Genomic DNA, 20,694 nt, shown 5'->3' with positions numbered 1-20,694 from the left:
GAGAGAGAGAGAGAGAGAGAGAGAGAGAGAGAGAGAGAGAGAGAGAGAGAGAAAGAAGGGAGGAATGGAAAAGTTTCATGTCATCTATGAAACTTTTATCTGTTACTTCAACAGTTCTCCTGAAATAACATAAGGGATGGAGAGCAAATGGTATGATAGAGTTTGTTGCACAAACCATCAATTTTCTTGTGCCAAATGGCTGGTTAATGGTGCAGAAGTTTCTCTGATATCAAAACGAAATCCAACCGAAGAACAATTATAAAAACAAATTATTTAGAAATATTAAACATTAATTGAAATCTTTTATGGATATATTTGTCGCCTAGAGGAATCCCATTGACTACTCCCTGCCCTGCTGCCTATCTAAAGCCACTTATCAAGCTCGTGACGGTACCAACCTTGGTCCCGAAAACACGCACCAAAAGAAAGCAACAGCCCACTACGGCAGTGGTCCTCGACCTCTTCTATCAACTGGACCCCACCCTAACATTTCTTTAAGCACATAAATTATTCTAGAGAGAAGAAAGAATAAAAAAGTGGACCGCGTTAGAGAGAGAAAAGGTGACAGGCGGGCCCACCCGGAGAACCGAACCTCGTGGCTTGAAGCCCCAGCGGAAAGCCGCTTTTCCACGGGCTGCGGACTTTTAAATGCCCGTGGTTTCTTGGTGGACCCCATCTCCTCGAGAGGTGTCCGTCGTAGCTCCAGACGAAGGGTGTGGGCCCCCTCACAAAGACCACCACCCTCGTCGTAAAGAGACTTACGGAGTTTTACCCTAAAAAAAAGAAGAAAAAAAAAAACAGAGACTTAACGAGAAGGAAGCTGGCCAACGGATAGCGACGAGTGAAAGGGTGGCGAGAAAGCGATGGCGAGCTTTTTTTTCTTTCTTTCTTTTTATTTTTTTTAATGCAAGAAAGGAGGAAATGGAGACATAAACACAGCATTCAGGAAGGAAAAATTGGGCGTCTGTAAACATGGCAGCAAGTATTCTTCCCAAATTAGGTGGGAGCTGGTGTCTTAATGCTTTGGCCGCCGTCCAATCCGCAGCTTGAATAGCTTCACACAGTATGTGTGTCGCTTTGGACGCCCATACTGGCCTCTTTCATTGCAGAATATCCTTCAACGATGCCTTTGGACCCCTGAACGCCTCCACGGCAGAAGCCATGGGTCGTTGCTTTTATTTTATTTTAGAGGTGTCAGATTACATTAATTAGATAGGCATGGCAGAATTTGGCTCATACATGCAAGAAAGAAGAGAGCTCTGAAAAAAAAACCTAGCCGAGGATTCTCGGTAATGAGCTGGGATGTGAAGAGAGAAGACAGGACAATCTTTTTCCCTTTTTTTTTTTTGCAGTTTATATGTGACTAGTTTTGGACATGTGAAATGCATATATGAAAGCAGATATATGTGGCTATAAATTATCTGGAGGTCATGTGAAACCTTTCTCTAATCTTTAGGGTCCATTGAAATTTATAATTAGTGCAGGACCATTTCGATTCTACAAGAAGAGAACATAGGGAAAGACAGATTGTTGGTGGAGAATAGAGAATGGATTCTCTAGAAAGATGTGTAAGAAGTGAATTGGGCAGATTACGTGAAAAGAAAATTCTAATTTATATTCAATGTACTTGAGAATAATACTACACGTAGAAGCCCTTGCTGATATAAACAATGTATGATCTGATTCTACTACAGGGAAACTATTTTACTGTGGCCAGTTATTTGTGAAAATATAGATTCTTCTCACAAAGAATGGCTAATTTGTGATGACTATTAACAATCCTCATGAATTACAAGTTCTGGATTATTTACTGTGATAGCGGAAAACCTTGTTTCTATTTAAAAATAATCTCCCCATGGAGAATGAAGCCATAAGCTGCATGACTGGCAAAACACTTCCTAACTGTTGCTTGTCCAGTCATACAGAAAATTTGCTTCTGCCATGAGGGAAGAGAGAAGAGAGTACTGTTGTGACTCATGGAATTTGGTGTGCTGCATGTAGGCTGAAAGAACTCTTTCTACCAGTTCCGATAATCCTTAGCCCACCAGCATTTCATAATATTTCTCATAAAATTCTGATGCGCCTGGCCAACAATTATCACCATGTTAGTTGGTTGGCACCCAGATATTTGGACACCAGAAAGCTGGTTTATGGGTATTTGAATTCTGCATTTGGTTCAGCAACCATCTCAAAGTGATGAATTTTTGTGCGAGCAACAGATACTTGATGATCTTGTCCTTGACCATGTCACTATTTTTTTACCTGTACTGTAAAAGGAAGATCGTAGGTTATTTCTTAGAAAACAGGTAGCATGAAGTTTGCAGGAGGGAGCACATCTGTGACTGCAGACATAATCCATGCAGGCCATCTTGAACTTACCCTTGTTATCATTCAATTAGCATGGTGTAAAATGTAAATCATTTATACAGTGGATGCCTTTTGTAGCCCTTCGTAACCAAAACAAGAAAAATTGCAAGAGAAAGCCTGATGGGTTCAAGAAATACAGAGAGGACGAATAATTGGTGACACAAGAAACCGCATGCCTGGGGGAAAAAAAAGCCTAAGAAGAAATACATTGACATGCAGTATTGCCGCACGCTCATGCACAAAAAAAAAGAGAGTTCCACTTTCCTTTGTCATTTCATCACATTCTTAAGATCCATTGACATTTAAGAATCAATTTTAGTCACACAAGCCTTTACCATCCATTTTATTATCTCCCATGGTATATACCATCACAGGCAATCAGTCAGCAAAATTATGTAGCTTTCAACGGAGGCTCTGCATCCATTCTTCATTAATGCACTCATTGCCCTTGAGGCAAGTCAACGGGCAACGTGATATATCAATTCAATCTTAATCAAAAATCTTGATTGAGATAAAATTGTATGCTTATAATGTTGTACATTGCATTGAATGCGATTGTGAAATATATATGATTCCTCTAACCACATTAATGGGGATGGTAGGAAGGACTCTAATTTCAGATGAAGGTGACAGCCACCTAACATAAACACAAGCTACATAATTCAGTGTATCAGTTCATATCACTTAAGGTCATTGACCCAAAATCCTGCACCTGTTAGTCCATACAAAAGCAGTCGAGTTGAAAATCAAGCGCCCATTTCTTCTTTTATTATCATACAGGTCTAGCTGCTGCCACCAAAGTAAAAAAATGATGTCAACAACTTCCATGCATCAAAATAATCCTTCTCATTGGTGATATGCACTTGAGTAGCACACCCATAGATAATTGCACATATGTAATTCAACTCTGCCATGTTTCTACAGGTTTCATAGGAACTCATCTATCACTTGAAGCTTCTCAAGGATCGTCTTCTCTTGCTTGGCATCTATGGCATGTTAAGAAACATTCAGAAGTTTGCAACAAACGAAAACAAGAAATAGATATATAGTGGGCAGAATTTATTTAAATAGTACAATTTGAAGCTAAGATGGTGGGATCCAACTACTAGTTGGGCATAGCTAATAACCAGGCATGGATAATGCTAAAAGAAACACAACTTCTATTCAGAACCAAAGAAAATCACTCATACAATATAGGAGCTGCATGCAGGGATATCTTGATGGTGCCAAAGATATAGAACATATTCTATTCTTAAAGGCAATAAACCATGGTACTATGATCAGATTACTCATATGCATGTAAATACTAACAGCACTAAACCACAACTATATATGAATCATTTGAGAGGATACATTCTTGATCAGGGTTATCAGCAAAGTTGGAGTGTAAAGCATTCCCAACACTGTCCACAATGGCGGATGTTGTCATTGATGATTCAATGCATAAGATGGCAGCAATGGCATCAAGCCGGGTGACCACATTCCTGAACATGAGCCTTGCATGTGCTATGATAGACAGAAGTTCAATATCCATAGATTAGAAACACTAGAGACTAGATGCATGAGTCCCAGGAATTTATGACGTACCTTGGGCTAATCGTATCAAACTTTCAAGCATGCGCACAGTGGTCCTAGCTGCATAACAAGTCTCAAGTGTGAGCCATTGCAATATATATCTTGGAAGAGGTGTGTCATCTAACCTGCGTTATGTGTTGCTGATCTTCTCTGAAGTTGATAATAACTTGAAATAACACTTTCTGACTCCTTTGTAAGCACTGGTGTAAAACATTGCTTTACATAGTGGATATACCTGCAGAAGAATCCTTGAGAAGCCAGAAGGAAATTTTCCCAGTTAACTGGAGAAATTACTGAAATTCAGTCACAGCACCAGGGCATCCGACTGGATATTATCCTCATCTAAAACCATATACCAAAGTCATCAATTAACATTTCTTTTTATCCTAGTCATATTAAAGCTACATCACCAGTTTTTGTCTGGCAATCCAATTAGAGATCACAAGAATCAACAGAACATGAAGACTGAAATTACACGGTGATAACTGCTGTCTACAGCTTCGGCCAAGAATTCTGCATATACAAGTGCTGATCAAGAAAGTTCAAAATGTCGAGTATTGCTGCCATTGGGAAAAACAGATCCTATGATTCGAACATTGATAACAATCAATTTGCAGAAATGTTCAAAATATAGATTAATGTGAAAGTGCATATCACTTTAGAGCAACTGGACTATTAATATTTGTGCCGTAAGTAACCGATTTCTCTATAATTATCCAAATTAGATACATTTGACTACACACATGAACTAAGGGCTGTGGAGTGCTGTTGCAGTCCTTTGTGAGTGCAGCATACACCATCATGCTTGTGGAACTATTTGAGCAGATCTGAGTGCTTGAAGGCTGTACTGGACTTTGTGGGCCAAAGTTGGCATGTTACAAACTCTCGATATGGAGATCTATTGGATAACTCTTGGTAAACATTTTTTACAAAAAAAGAGCATAATTTGAAGCATTAGTCCCATATTAAAACCTAAACTTCCTATCCATTTCACCAATACACTTCAAATACTAGAAAGTGAACTAACTATTCTTGCCAGTAAAGTCCATTAACCACATAGATGGATGAAAATGCTCTCTAGTCATCACATTAAGAACCTGCAAGGGATATATAGAAATGTGAAGAGTCGGTTAGGACCTTACCTCCTCAGCATTGGTACTGACCAGACATTGTCAAAGTCTTCACCTCTTTTCTTTTTTCCAGATTCTCCTTTCTAAGCAATTCAGAATAAGTGGGATTTAAACATCAACCAAATGCTTCATGTCCAAGTTAATGCAGAAAATGTATTTGGGATGAATAAAGAATCACACATTTTTGTTTTGGTAGCATGGCACTAACATACAAAGTTATGGATAAATAAGGATGAATATTTACCTCGGCTAAAATATGAGATGAAACAATGGCATCCCATTCAGGATTTTTTGTATCCAAGAGGACAAGGACTATATCAAATCTGCTCAACAATGGTCCAGATAGAGTTGTATTGACAGATAAAGCTGAAGTTACAACAGAAGATAAGTATTGAAACATTTAATAATGTATTGAATTTTTTTTTGCAATATAAGCATTTCAATTAAGAAAGTATGTCCTGAAATTAGAATTTTGTTGTTGTTGAATTCTTTAAGTAGGTGTCACCATTTGGTTACAAGGATGATTTTCTACAAAAATATACATAAGTAAATTTTGAGAAAACAATGTCTTATATTTTATGTTGAACATTAACAAAAAGAATAGAAAAAACTAATGCAGGACTCTTATTTACTTTTGTTTTATTTATTTTCCTACAAGTAGCCATGATAGAGGTGGTTTAGTTTCTTTTTCCCAAAAAAGTGATCTTTCACAGTGGTGGTAAGGCAAAATGTGTAACACCTCCACAGCCAGGAGGAATAACAAAAAAGGCAAAAAAAAATGCGGTAGTGCTAGCCAGTGGAAGAACAAGGTGGACTCAGAAACTTGGATGCTTCAAAAATTCTCTTATTCACAGAAACGTCCATTTTTATATGGTGGAGTAATAGCTGGGTTATCTAGGTATTAATGTGGATATATAGGGCCAAAAATGGAGAAAATAAAAGGTCTAGTGTTTGTTTGTTAGCATTGGTGCAACAAGTTCCAACAATGATCCATCTAACAATTTTAGGTAATTGCAGTTAACAATTAAATATAACACACTTCATAGTTGATCAGAGATAACACACTTCACAATTGATTGCAGAATAACAGTAGTGGGAATTCTTCAGATGAATGAAATACATTGAGTAGGATCATATTGTCCTTTTGGATTAGTTGCACCAAAAACAATGGTCCTGGTACTCAAAGTTGTCACGAGGCCAGCCTGAAGCATAAACAATTGTCAATCTAAAGGTCACAATCCTTTTAAGTAAGAAATCTCATTCATTAAAAGGAAAAGTAAAAGAAGATTAAAAATGCATGATATCATTATCTTTATAGATGCATGATAAAAAATGCATGATATTGATAAAGATAGTAACCATGATAATTGGCTCTTTGATTTAGGTTGAAGGAGAAAAGGAAAGATCAAAGAAAACTGGGAAGAAAGAGGTAGGAGAGGAAATCATGAAAGAGGATTTATGGTGTAAACATGAAAAGGCAAGAACTCATTATTTGTATTTTTTTATTTGCTGGCACAGAATTACACGACCATTTGATATTTCAAAGGTTGTAAACTTGTAATAATTATTTCCTAACTGGGATTCAAGAATGGCAGGGGAGAATCTAGTCAGGATCCTTATATTTGGTTACATCTACAAATAACCCATTCATAAATGTTCGTCAAGAAATTTAGAACTTATCTACTCATGTCTCTATCCCCATAACATGCCTTACAATATCGGTAGGTACGGTTAGTTTGAGCAATATATTTTGTTTTTCTATTGTTATGTTTCATCAGCTGATGTGCAAGTTATAAATATTCTTTTTCTATACCAATGGTTCATGGAATCATGATTTATAGAGCTTTTAATTGATGGTTTATTTAAATAATTCTACTTCCTCGAGTGATAACATGCTCGTATAAATATTGATGGTTTATTTTTTCTAAATTCATGGTTAATGATTAAGGCTTGGTTGTGACTTGTGACATTTAGAAATAAGTTAAATATTAATGTAAGCTTGAACCATGCTTGGGCCAGGCTTGGTTGATTTCAATTAGGGGTGAAAGTTGACCGGATAATACCCGGTTAGATCCATTTTCATATCCAAATCTATCCAAATATGGATAGAAATTTGAGCATCCGACTAATATCTGTAACTGTATATATATCCATCAAAGAAAAATGAATATAGATATGGATAGACAACTTTCTTGTTCGTATCTGAATATCCGATTCTATGTGTAAACCTATTTAATTTTATCTAGCACTAATGAATTTTTAATAAAAATATATGACCACATTAACATACTATTAACTTGATTTACCATCCATTTAGTAATATATTTGATTCTACGATCATAAAGTTTAATTATCCATTTATATCCATATTTATATCCATACTTTCCGTATCCAATTTGTATATGATCTGTTTAAAACAAATATGGATATAAATTTTTGCATCCGACTAATATTCGCATTCGTATTTGCATTCGTTAAACAAAATAAATATGGATATGGATATACTGGTATCTGATTCGGTTTCGGTCCTAATTCCAATTTGATGACAGGTTATCAAGCTCATTGAGATAGGCCCATGTACATACTTGAAATTATGCTCAATTAAATAACAAATAAACTAAGCTTGATCCTCGAATAGTGGCTTGAAATTAATTTCAGGTGATAATTAATCGGACCCAAATTCAATCAACCTCAGTTTGGTTACATTCTGTGAGTGTTGTCTGATATTGCACTCATCTGATTATTGTAGTTGATAACTTGATATTGTCTGGCCATACACGAGGAGCAATTATTACCTTAAACAATGAAGAGGGATCACGCTAACACAGGAGCATGTTTTAGAACTCGTCAGTCATCTCATTCTTGTCAGGTTAAGGCCAAAAATAGTAAACATCCATAGTTAAATGATAGAGTATGTTGGGTGGCTTATAGAAATGCATGGAGAGAGGTAAGTTTTAGTTTATCTTGGGTCGTTTAAGTTGGGATAAGTAAAGGAGATTCATTAATCTCCTTAAAGTGCAAAACCAAAATAGACTCTCACTATAGCAAGAAGATTGAGACTACTTGGCGCCTCACATTGCCATGAAGGTCATGTGGCTATGTTGCCTTGGAAATCCCACTCTTTTCTGTGATAACTAGAGCAAAATGAAGCACATCAGATTTACTTGTCACTCCTATCAGCACCTTTTCTGAACCATTAAATTGCTGAGAATTTTGGGTATATAATCAGTGAAATCATTCTATAATTTGCCAGCAGTTTGAAGATGGGAATATATCGCCAATGGATTGCATGGAATGTTCTATGTATACTTATGCATGATACCATGATGCATTATATGAGTGTTTTTCTAGTGACAGGATATAGCCAACTGAAAATTTACCGATTTAAGCTATTCCACCCATCTCAATTTATTGCACCGCTGCATCAATGCATCTTCTCAAAATATTGCCAACCACAAATTGTGTTTTTTTTTTAACTTAATCTTCTTTCGGAGGTTTCTAATTTCTATTTTCAAAATCATGATTCTGTTTTTTTTTTTCTTGATTCAAAATTTATAGCTTTCAGATATTGAGATTTTCTTGTTCCAACGTATTAGATTGATGAAATGGGAAGCATATAAAATTATAAACTGCAAATTAATAAAAGGATAGGGAGGAAAAAATTATAAACTTTAGATATTTTACTGAAAGTAAAAAATTCCAATTCAATGATTTTGGGAATTTTATGAATTTCCACCACACAACCAAAAACACAGATTCTATAATTAATTAATTATGAATCGTAATTTCACAATCACAAAAAAAACAAATTTTTTGATAAACCAAAATGCATCCTTACAGTGTGTTTGGATACACTAAGAAATCATGATATTTTGTTTTTTTTGGAAAGTGCTAGTCATGATTCTGGATAACCTGGTGTTTGTAGCACAATGAAATACAGATAATTCCTCAAGTTCATGTTTTCTCCCCTCCCTATCACATGGCAACTCCCCTTTCTTGAATTTCGCCTTTTAAAAACAACTAAACACCTAAAAAATCTCAAATATCAGAATCTAGAAAAACTGAAGGAATATGATAAGGTCATTTTCTTGAAATTTAAGATGTCCAAATGCAGCCTTAATCAGTAAGTTATTTGTGCTTCAAATTCATCATCATATAGTCAGCTCTTACTGTTTAAAACAATCTAGTTTCTAAAACTGGAAGTTGCAAACTAAACCATCTTCTTTTACAAGTCTCTTTAGTCTTTATGCATGAACCAGAAAGCTATGGATATTCAAGGTAGTGTTTTTGCTAAATAAGACCAACCTAGCCAAACAGGTTTATTATGTGGAATATCGGTGGTTTCTTACGCACCACAATGTTAAGTTTGAAGAGGATATTGTGTTCCCTGTTACAAACAATGTGTCTAAATGAAAATCACTTTTTATGAAAGCAAGATCAAGCAACAATTCAACAGTGTTTCACAAACGTATTAATGTATTATAATTAAATATTTCATATTCATATATAGATGATGATGTAAAGACAAAACAATTCATTTGGTGATAAATATGAAAAGACATGGTGGTACAAAATACCTTGGCAACACTTATTGTTTGTTGCTCCATCGCCTCATGTATGGTTGCCCTGTCATGCTGTCGCATGCTATTCAGACCAACAAAATTGTCAGCTCAAACCTCATATCAAAGCTCATACATGAAGAAGAATGAAGCAATAAAATCATCATAGATCCAGCATATTACAAAGTAGACATCTTAAAAACATACTATAACAATCCTGTGACTAATCACTACCTTGAGAATGCAGTTTCTAGCAAAATCCAAGTCCAAGGAGGATCTTAAATAACAATTCATTTCTCAAGATTATACCTGAGGACTGCATGCACAAGCATGCAAGAAAGGCTTCCATGTAAGCCCCCACTTCTGGATAAGTTCTCCCACATTTTTCTGAACTATGAATAAATTAAAGATAGGGAAAAGATATTCTTCTTTTATACAAGTTTCCTTTTCTAGAACAGTTTAAGCCTTACAACCTGCTAATCCTGTATCAGTGTTCTCCTGTTTTAATAGTAATCACCAGTAAGGGCTGGGGTACTGCCTGTACCAGCCACTCTGTTCAGTATTGGCTAGGGATCGGTGCAAGGTAGAAGTTAAACAACCCCTAGATTGCATACCAGCCTCATACCAAACTGTATAGCACTAGACTACATCACATCACCCCATACTGAGACCACACTGCCTGAACCACTCGATACACCCTTTTTTATTATTTGTTTGCTCGTTTGAACCAGGCCCATACCGCCTATGGTGACCTTGTACGATGATACATAGTACCAGCCAGTGACCAATATAGATATGTACCGCAATTATAAATCCTTGATCCCCACCAAGGAGACTCAATTCCTAATTACAGCCACAAGAACTCTTGGAAAAGCCGTTGCCAATCTAAAGGGCAAATTCAAATGTGACCATAACAAAGAAATTGCATTTTTCTTATGTTCATACAAGCCTAAGACCATGATGCTTCCAACTATAGCAAGCTGACATTTTTGTAAATTACCGATAGGTTATAGGAATTTTCACATATAGTGTTGAAACTCAACCATTCTAGTAACTTTTTAAGTTCAAAGAACCCCCACATGGATACAATTTATTTCATTGATGGTCAATTTTAGAAGCATAAAACTGCACCAAATTATCCACCTTTACATCTCGCCACCACCATTAAAGCATAGTTGATGGCCTACTGTAGATTTTGGCACTTGTGTACAAGATACCCCATCTCAGTACTGGTGTCATGCTATCATTGTGTCGATATAGTATGGTACAGAGCCGGTTCGACGTACCAAGTGTCAGTACGGTCCCCGAACCATATACCGGTAACGAACCAGTATGGGACGCCCCATACCATCCGGTTCGGTACAGTACAACATACCATGCTTGCATATAATCTGTCAAGCGAGTTTAGAGAAAAAACCATGCCTAGAATTTGCAAATTCAAAATTTGAAATATTTTTCAGAAAACTTAGTTGGCCCAAGGGTAAGGTGTGTAACCACTATTATAGTAACCTCCTCCTCACATGCAAGTGATGTGATAGGTCATGACCCAAGGCACAATGAGACTTGCACCAACAAGTGCTCAATGTGCACCTACATAGGTAGCAAAGGCACAAGCAAATTGCTTTTAAGAGAATTTGAATGCAAAAAAGACAGAAAAATTGGAGTTTGGGAGCCTATATTATGATCATTGGATGCTCTCTATTAGTGTTCCTAGTGACCTAGGATGGACCAATCAGATACCCCAAAAATCAGATCACATCCCCTTTTGTAGAGTCAGGGTGCGAAGACAACCCTTAAGGAAAGACCTAAAGGATACCTCAATGGAAAAGACATTGTTTCTCTCAGGCCAGTTCCGCAAAAGAGAAATCTTTTCTCTTAATGGATGCAACTGTTAGCGAAGAAACTCATATTAAATTTAACAACAAAAATTAAAATGTAACATCATTAAATGGCTCAGCCCAAGACCAGCATATGAGTGGGCTTCAGCCCAAGCCAACAACATTAACCAAGCATGGAGACCAGGTATACCAAGATAGCTACATCACCACATGTAAGATTCAGTATCTTTAGAAAGCCACATAAGAAGAAACTAAGTTTTGAATCTTTACTAGTTTTGATTCATATAAAGCCCAAACACACAAGAAGAAAAAACAAACTACATCATTAAAAAGAATAAAACAAAACAAAGGAAAAGTTCATGAATCAAAACATAATTGTCTTAGAAAACATCCATATAAATCAATTTTTCATAAATTGAATCAAAGAAAACAAAACTTTCTAGGTTCTGGCATGTCCTTAATTTATAAAATAACAAAATAACCACATATTTTCCTCAAAAAATTAATATTTTTCTCAAAAACAAAATAACAGCCATATTATGTCCAATAACAATAATACCAAAGCCACCAAAGAGTTGCATACGTCGTCACTTGCTTTAATCACTACTAGATAGCTACAATCTCCTAACGTTTCCATATAAGTCAATTGCCACCCACCAAAAGCACCATCTATGACCATCTATCACCACTTTTATACACTAATATGTATTTAGAGCCCAAAAACAAGCACATGAATCCCCCCCCCCCCCCCCCCCCCCCCCCCCCCCCGCCCCCGTCTTTACATGGTTCAACAGCGATCACTCTCTTGTTATAACAACACAAGTTCCTAAATGTTTGTCTTGTGTGTCCTCTTACACCATCCCTTCTAACTCCTTTGAAGCTCTTTATATCTGTCATTCATATGCAGGGAAATTCTTGCATATGAACCATTCGATATCCATTCAATCTAAATTAAGTAGTTAAACCACAATCAAAAGACCTGGCAAAATCCATATATGTAAAAAAGATTCACTTGAGATCATCCATCCATTTGTTTTCTCCTACACTTCCTTGAAACTTGTATTTTCTCCTCTAGAACTCATTTTTCTCGTCTAGTGAAAGAACAAAGATGCCTCAAGGATAAAATAAAGGGTTTTTTGCAGATTAGGTGTTGAAATCATCATACTTGTGTATTAATCCCTATCTTTTCCATTTCTGTATTTTAAACCTTGAAATTTTTAACTTCTTGCTTATACATTCCTCAAGTTAACTAGGTGAAAACAGAATATTCTACTTTTGTTTTCTGGACGATGTTAATTCATAACTTCTAGATATTTTTTCCCTTAGCCTCAAACTTAACTGACCCCTTACTGTGCCCTCCACCGTTGGGCCCCTAGCAACCAAGTCACAGGCAAGAAGTGGCAAGTCCAACCTCATTCTCCATTAAGACAAGGACATTTTATCCTTCTATAACCCTGGTAATCTTAACTAGGGTTCGGCCAATTAAGACTAGCAAAAGTATCAATTTGTACAAATGGAGAATTCTACAAGGATTTTATACAAAATATGAAAATGACAGGGATTAATAAGCAAATATGGATGATTTCAGGGACTGATATGAAAAAAAAAACCAAAAATAAAACAATCTTTCACTTAAGACCCCGATCCCTCGATTCCTTCCACTTTTACAATACGATTTTGATCCCTTTCTAACATATTATCGTTGGAATTTTAATATGTTTCTGTTTTCTTTGTTTCTTCTGTTATTTTTCTTCCAACTTTTCTAGAAGTTATCTTCATTTTTCTGGTTCTTCTAGAAATATATATATAATGGTCCTAATGACAGTAAATTGATAATGTTTTATTTAAAAACTTAACATTGGAAGATGGTCTATAGCTCAATGGTTGCATCTCCCCATGTGGATCTAGGTTCAAATCCAAGGTTCTAGGCTAAAATCCTGGTATTGCTGTTTCCCAAAAATTTGACCCAAGTAATTCCAACATACATATAGTGTACTACATGATCTAATCTAGTAATCATATGTATGTATGTATGTATGTATGTATGTATATTAAGCAGCTGGTGTTACTATCTTCACCTAGAACAAATAAGCAATTCGAATTGAAGAATTGCATTTATATTAAGAAAATCATGGCATTGTGCGATGTGAGGGAAAAAAGTCTCAAACCTATCAAATTCATCTATACAACAAAGTCCACCATCAGCTAAAACAAGGGCCCCAGCCTCTAGCATCCATTCCCCTGTTGATGATCATATGGACTATGGGGTAAGACATCATGAAATGAAATATCACATGAACAAAGAGAGCACCTAAATGAACTAAACTTTAGTAATAGAAAGAAAGGATATAAAATGCATCTTTCATTAAATATCAATTATAATAATGACAATTAAAAAGATGACATCATGGCACGAATGCCTATTAGATAGAACTGTAGCAAATGGTACAGCGTTATGTTGGCATTAGATGCAAGCAAGGTCCGCCGTACCGGTACCGGTCAGCGTACCAGTGGCCGGCCGGACCGGTACGGTACCGGTCCGGTCCGGTACGTACCGGCCAGTACGCGGTGGTTTCAAAAACCACAGCGCGAGGCGCTGTGGTTCTATAAAAAAAAAATCGTACCGGTGCGAACCGGCCGGTTCGCACCGGTACGAGGCCGGTACCGGCCGGTACGGGCTCCGAACCGGTGCGTACCGGCCGGTTCGGCTAAAAAACGGAAAATACCGGTTTTTTAGTGGTTCCGGTACCGGTCTAGGACCGGACCGGTACGGCATTCCATGGATGCAAGTAAAGGTAGATATTTAGCTATCAAAAAAAATAAATGCCTATTAACGGGCTTTAATGGGGACAACCCTGCAAATCTTCATTGCCTTCACAACGCTTCACCATAAGTTCACCATTCAGGCTTCAATTGAACCAATAAAAAAAGCATTGAAAAGCTGACCTGATATGGACATGATAGACATGTTCTCATGTCCAAATATTTTATGTGCTGATCCTGGTTAAGTGTTTTTAAGGTTTATGTACACTATGTTGGTCGTCAAAAGTTTACTGTCCAGGTGCACTTCTGGTCTGCATGAGGGGAATTCCACTATAACTACACTACTTGTTAGTAAAGATGCCCAACAATCACTCTTTAATAAAGGATTAAAATGAGTTTATAAACTAAAAGAACAGTAAATTAATCAAATTAGTCCAAAACAAACTTGACTAATGGGATCATGATGATCCATCAGAACCACCTTTTTGAAACAAACCATATGAATCAAATGGTTAAATCACTAAAAGTACTAACTACATTTCCCTCTTTTCTTCTTTCATCGTGAGACACCCACTATCTCTACACCTCCATCACCCTTCTCTGGCCTCTAATCTCCATTTGCCTCACAGGATTCTAACCATCATCCTGCGGTCCTTCCGTTTAGCTTCCTTATCTCTCCAAGATTGATTTCCCCAAATTACATATCCTGTAATAATGCCTATGGTGGTGACAAGGGTATGCCAAGCTATGTCACAAGGTCTGAAACTCTGAATAACATAGGAAATATCCTAGTCATAGGGTTGATGATATTTCCAAGCCAGATGACTATTTTGGAGATTTCTCAAAACAAACGCTAGATGATTATTTTTAAATATGTAAATTGATTTCTTTTTTTTTCAGAAATAAATTAATTTTATTCAATTGCGAAACTTTAATATCCCCCTGATAAAAATAAATCCTAGCTGATGCTTGACTTACTTCCTCTATGAAATCCTCAAGTAAACAAGCATTCTTCACATCTACTCTCTATAGGAGGCTAACATAGCTACAGGAGAAGTTGTACAGTAGGTGAAAAGGATTTAAAAAAGTAAAGGCATTTGTATAGTCTTCCATATCAGATATGCTTTTAATCATTCTTTGCACCTTACTATCGATATTTGAGAGCAGCGTCTTGCAATGCAGTGCATGAAAGCCACATATGCAGTGGCATAAGCATATGTGGTCCCTTCACCACATCTCATTCCCCATATGGAGCCACCATTACAGTCAGGCTGCAAATGGACTAAACAGATGGTTCACTTCACACTCTACAAAGGCATATATGGCAAGATTAGTATTTTGCAGCAGCATTTGTGACCTACTTATCATTGTGTGATTGCATGCAGCTCTTTTAGCATGACAACCACACGTGGCCTACGCTTATGCAAGCCCATGGCATGGGGTGGGTTCAAGCAAACCTTTAGGTTAGATATTAGTTTCAGGCAAAACTAAATCATGTATATTAATAATATGCATGTATTAATTCTGCTATAATTATTATATTAAGTAGTAAGTAATAAATCAGTAATTATTAGATATTATAACTAACTAATATTGCTCTTATCTATAAAAATTAAAAAGTGTTTCTGTTATTGTGTTTAACATATTTTCTTTTTTTAAAATATTTAAAAATACTAAATATGCATCCATATAATGTAGGCACTATGCGGCCCCTTCACCTGCATACTGCAACCCTCTTTTAAAACATCGTTTGAGGCTATGTAACCATAAGCATCTTACAAGTTCTTTTTTTTTTTGCTTTAAAAAAGGGGAAGGGGGGAATCTTACAAGTTCTTTGCCATAGTGTAGATTGCTCCAATTTTATGACATCCAAGTCCAGCTCAATGGATAATCATGGTTACGTTGCTTAGCTTAGGGACTAAATAGATCCACAGTCTACCATTCCTGATTGCACCTTAAAAATTTATCATAGCAGTGCCAAATATAATATTATTTTTACTTCTATAGTGGTTAAAAAGTCAGTGGTAACTTCATCACGATTCTTCCCTTAATCAAGTGGTATTCTGACCTTTTTATAATTATTTTGCTTAAGCCTAGTCAAGTTTGGCGGTAATAATTTAGGATGGCAATCATTCTTTAGTTTATGGACTAGGAGTGTGACCTCTTGTTAGTCATATTTTGGCATTAAAAACAAGAAGTTTTCAACTTGGAAATTGTTCTGATTTGCTTTTCCCAATCTTGACTCTATTGTGTTGGAAATTGTATCCTAAATGTCAATCGTCAGCGTGTTGATGATTGAATTTTATAAAATGAATTGACAAATTAATAAAGTATTATTTGGCATTATTCATCATTTCATCTTTAAATGAACTCTTATATGATGAAGTCCTTAGGACTTATTTTATGATAAAGGAGGATTTATCTTCAATTCCTTATACCTGTTCACGACCAAATGATAAGTTGTTAATAGGACGACAGCATTGTCGAGATTAGGTCGTTGTGAGACATATACGTTGGTTGTCCTCTTAACCAAGGAGTGTGGAGACACTGATATATCACACAGGTGAAGTGTAGGAGTACATTTCACTGAACGTGACCAATTCCGGAACGCTCTACTGTTAAGAGAAGTTCCAAATGGATATGAGTATAAGTATCCCTCAGACCTGAGATCACCACAGTGACTAGCAAACAACTCACTGTACTTTGAAACCGGACTAGCAGAATTTCTAATTCTGGAACAGAAGGTTACTGGGTGCAATCAAGTATTTGCGAAATCAGTGCGTAAGTCAAGATGGAATTGACCCCTTCTGAAAACAGGAAATAATGCTTTGTGTTCAATTTAGCAAAAGTAAGGTTCGCTGTACCGGTCGGTACCGAGCGTACCGTACCCGTACCGATGGGTACCGGTATCGGTACACCAATGTCGGTACGGTCGGTACCGAGCGTACGGTACCGTACCGACACTCGGTACGCCTATACTAGTGCGGCACCGGTACGGGGTTCGGTACCGGTACGGCGAACCTTGAGCAAAACCTTGGCCATCCTTGTGATGAGTCACAAGATTTCTAAAGTTGATCACATAGTGCATCTACTGATTAGAGAGTTGACAGAGCACTGAGGTCATCCTAGCATTAGAAGTCAAAGAGATGAATTATACAGTAACCATAGTCCAGAATTTCAGAATATTTGCTTCGCATATATTCAGCCTATCCGGACGTCGGGTACCATTGCTAGATGGTCACATCCATTAGTGCAGAAAATCGTTCCTGTACTACCGGCTTAGATTCGAACCTATGAGGTCACACGCATAATAGTTTCCTGATTGATCAAGATGGCTGATGGATGATTCAAAATCATTCAGGAATAATTTGGTCAATTCGATTAGCAAATTATCCTACAAAACAATTAAAGTAATTATTGAAGGATTAATTAGTAATTAGATTACTAATAAACTCAATTTGATTGAGTAAATGGACTAAGGATGAGCCAAATTGAATTGGATTCAATTTTGAAATCAATCAGAATTTTGACCTTGATTGGGGTCGACTCGAGCTAGGGTCGACTCGAGCCTGACTAGGGTCGACTCGAGCAGAGAATCCAAAAGACGACCTGTGAGACCCTGGAACTGGGCCCGGTCCACTTGATCGGCCCAGTCCCAATACTTGACCTCACGTGCAACGCACGTGAGGCAACGGGATGGATCCTCCATCCCGAAGAAGGAGGAGCCCTGTTTTAGGGCTTCCTTCTCCTTCCTCTCCTCCTTTGAGCCCACCGAACGAGAGAGCCGCCGCACGCAGGGGGGGTTCTTCTTCGTGTTGCCACCGAGAGAGAGGGAGGGAGGGAGAGAGAGAGAGAGAAGCCACGGCATCGGGTGGTCTTCTTCTTCCTTGCCGCCAGAGAAGAGAGGCGCCGGACGTCGGGACGGAGGTAAGAATCCTTAGCCTTTCTCTCCTCTTCTTTCACTGCTTGGCCATGACGTGTGGTGGGTTGGAGCCGGCCGATCGCCGGATTTGGGTCCAAAACGGCTTGCTCTAGCCGTCGGCGTGTTCGCCGCCGCCAGTCGCCGAGGGTGGCCGGATTTGCTCCGCCACCCGCTGCCGCTGCCAAGGCCTGTCACGCCCCGGATCCGGATCCGTGACACGGCCGTGCTATTGCCGACTACCGCCCACAATAGCACGCAGCCTCATACCTGGGTAACAGGGTAGTCAAACCAACCAAATCTTTTCATATGAAAGCATTCTTAGTACAACATGCTGGTCAGTACCCAAATACAGAGCTTCTATGTAGTTTATGTACACAAAAGTATACTTGCTTTACCCCAAAAGAAAGAAGCCCTGATACCAAACTAACGTGTCTCTGGCAGCTATCAGTGGTAAGGATCTGAAAGAAAAAGTAAACGAACGGATATGAGCTACACGGCTCAGTAAGTAATCATACATAATCTTACCGGATCGACTAGTAGGCTAAACATATATATCAGGGTTTGAGAAGCTGACATGCGTATTATCTCACAATTTATCATGGCAAAATATGTATGCTTCGAAAACAAAGCAGTATTTTCAGTCAAACAGAATTTTCATAAGGATATATTCAAAAAAACCCGTTGTAAAACAATGTATGCTTTGGCGAAGCACGTTCATAAATGTCACGGCCCGCCTGCGCAGGGCACGTGACTATCGGGCCCACATGAGGGGGAAACACGGGGCTCCCCTGCCAGATGTTGGCCGGTTCCGGGGCTTCACGCAAGCGTCCTTCACCCCTCACCGATTTTGCTTCTCCCCAAAAACGCATCTGCAGGATTTGGAAGCACCCGCCTCATATACCCAGGCTCTGAAATGAGCCTCATGATCATGCTTCAAATATCATTTTCATAAAGTATGCATATGAAACCGTGCCCCCGGCATGCCGTGGTCGTGCTCTTAAATGCTACTGCGAAGTCATTCTTGGCCACTGGCGAGACCGGCTCAGTTATTAGGCGGCCACTGGCGGGGCTGGCTCAGTCATTCTCGGCCACTGGCAAGGCCGGCTCAGTTACATTGGGTCAGTAGCTCTTAAGAGTAAATAATGCTTCGTATAGGTAGTACCTCATAGATGCTACGGCGAATTCATTAATGGTCACTGGCGGGGCTTGCTCAGTTATTAGTCGGCCACTGGCGGGGCTGGCTCAGTCATTATCGGCCACTGGCAAGGCCGGCTCAGTTGCATTTGGCCCGTAGCAATAGGAGTTCTTAGGTACCCCTTTACAAGCAATATGCCGCTAGAGCAAATCATTATCATTCTTTACACTCATGCTAATAAAAATCATAATATGGAATTCAATTCATTTTGCATGTATCACAAGAGCTATGAAAACATAATATGTGCACAACTATGAATTATGTGACTGACATGTACCACCCATGTTCATATTTCATAACTCATATCTTAGCATGTAATGTAATCCCAGTATTTTGTAGGCATAACGGAATATAAAGCATATATCATCATATCTTGTGTAACTAGAGCATGTCAGATACACATATCGTTCTTAGCCTACAGTACATGCATAACATGTTAAATTTCATGTATGATCCATAAAGATTAGGGCAGGCTACTTACATACATGATTCACAACAAGATTAAAACAAGTTACTTACTTTCTTCACAAATCATGTATACAATTCAAATTGTATGAAAAACACTGGTTCATCTTATAAAACGTAATACAAGATCTACGATAAGATTAAGGTAGATTACTTACATCAATTCGCTTTCCAAATTGCTCAAGTCCAGGTGACAAATCCTTAATCACCTAAAACAACATAATAGGGATTACATTATTCCCCATTTATTTATTATAAAATTTCTTAGTTCATCATACTATGAACTTGCTTGGATCCCATCCAAGGATCTAGCCCGAGTCCAATTTACCCAATTTAGAGCCTTTGGGGCTCGATTTAAAACCAGATTGGGTCTGCTGGAACTAACTCAATTTAATTGGGTTCGGACCTAAATCAATTTGGGCTTAATTCGGTTCGGATTTGACCCAATTTGCAGTTTGGGCTCGTCCAGACTTAGCCCAATTTAATTAGGCTCGGGTTTAGGTTCAATTGGCTAAATCAATTTCTTATTATTGGGCTTAACGGGTTTTGGACCCGAACCCCGATCCGTCTCGTTAGGTCGGACCCGTTAAGGGTCTCTTTTCTTCTCCCCTTTTTTTTTTCTTTTCTTTTCTCTTCCTTTTCTTTTCCTTTTCTTTTCTTTCTTTTTTTTTTTCTTTCTCTTTTTTTTTTTTTCTTTCTTTCCTTTTCTTCTCTTCTCCTTTTTCTTTTCTTTTTCTTCTTTTCTTCTCCTTCCCGAAGCTTCTCTCGAAGGCTCTCCCGAACCCTCTTTCCACTCTAACCTCCTCCCCTTCCCATCTCAAGGAAGAAGAGGCGGCGGCTTGGGAGAGGCCGAGCTTGGGGTCATGCCACGGCCGGCGGT

General features: G+C 38.0%; 1 protein-coding gene across 3 annotated transcripts in view; it reads right to left on the bottom strand.

Annotated features, from left to right (window-relative positions):
• Nucleotides 1-2,845: 2,845 nt before the first annotated feature.
• LOC103721050 (probable DNA helicase MCM9) overlaps nucleotides 2,846-20,694 on the bottom strand; it is a 54,257-nt gene continuing 36,408 nt past the window's right edge. For 2 of the 3 annotated variants that reach the window (XM_039116985.1, XM_039116986.1), the window contains exons 12-20: nucleotides 13,638-13,710; nucleotides 9,650-9,716; nucleotides 6,193-6,274; nucleotides 5,317-5,438; nucleotides 5,085-5,155; nucleotides 4,068-4,177; nucleotides 3,955-4,002; nucleotides 3,721-3,873; nucleotides 2,846-3,353 (exon numbers count right to left, since the gene is read on the bottom strand). In XM_039116985.1, the coding sequence (XP_038972913.1) occupies nucleotides 3,295-3,353; nucleotides 3,721-3,873; nucleotides 3,955-4,002; nucleotides 4,068-4,177; nucleotides 5,085-5,155; nucleotides 5,317-5,438; nucleotides 6,193-6,274; nucleotides 9,650-9,716; nucleotides 13,638-13,710 (785 nt within the window). In that variant the 3' untranslated portion in view covers nucleotides 2,846-3,294. The remainder of the gene's footprint in view (nucleotides 3,354-3,720; nucleotides 3,874-3,954; nucleotides 4,003-4,067; nucleotides 4,178-5,084; nucleotides 5,156-5,316; nucleotides 5,439-6,192; nucleotides 6,275-9,649; nucleotides 9,717-13,637; nucleotides 13,711-20,694) is intronic. The other variant, XR_005507370.1, reaches the window with a different exon arrangement.

This window comes from Phoenix dactylifera, unplaced genomic scaffold, assembly GCF_009389715.1.
Source record: "Phoenix dactylifera cultivar Barhee BC4 unplaced genomic scaffold, palm_55x_up_171113_PBpolish2nd_filt_p 000153F, whole genome shotgun sequence".
Lineage (NCBI taxonomy): Eukaryota > Viridiplantae > Streptophyta > Magnoliopsida > Arecales > Arecaceae > Phoenix > Phoenix dactylifera.
Note: the sequence above shows the minus strand (reverse complement) of the source record. Positions and strands in the feature narration are given on the sequence as shown.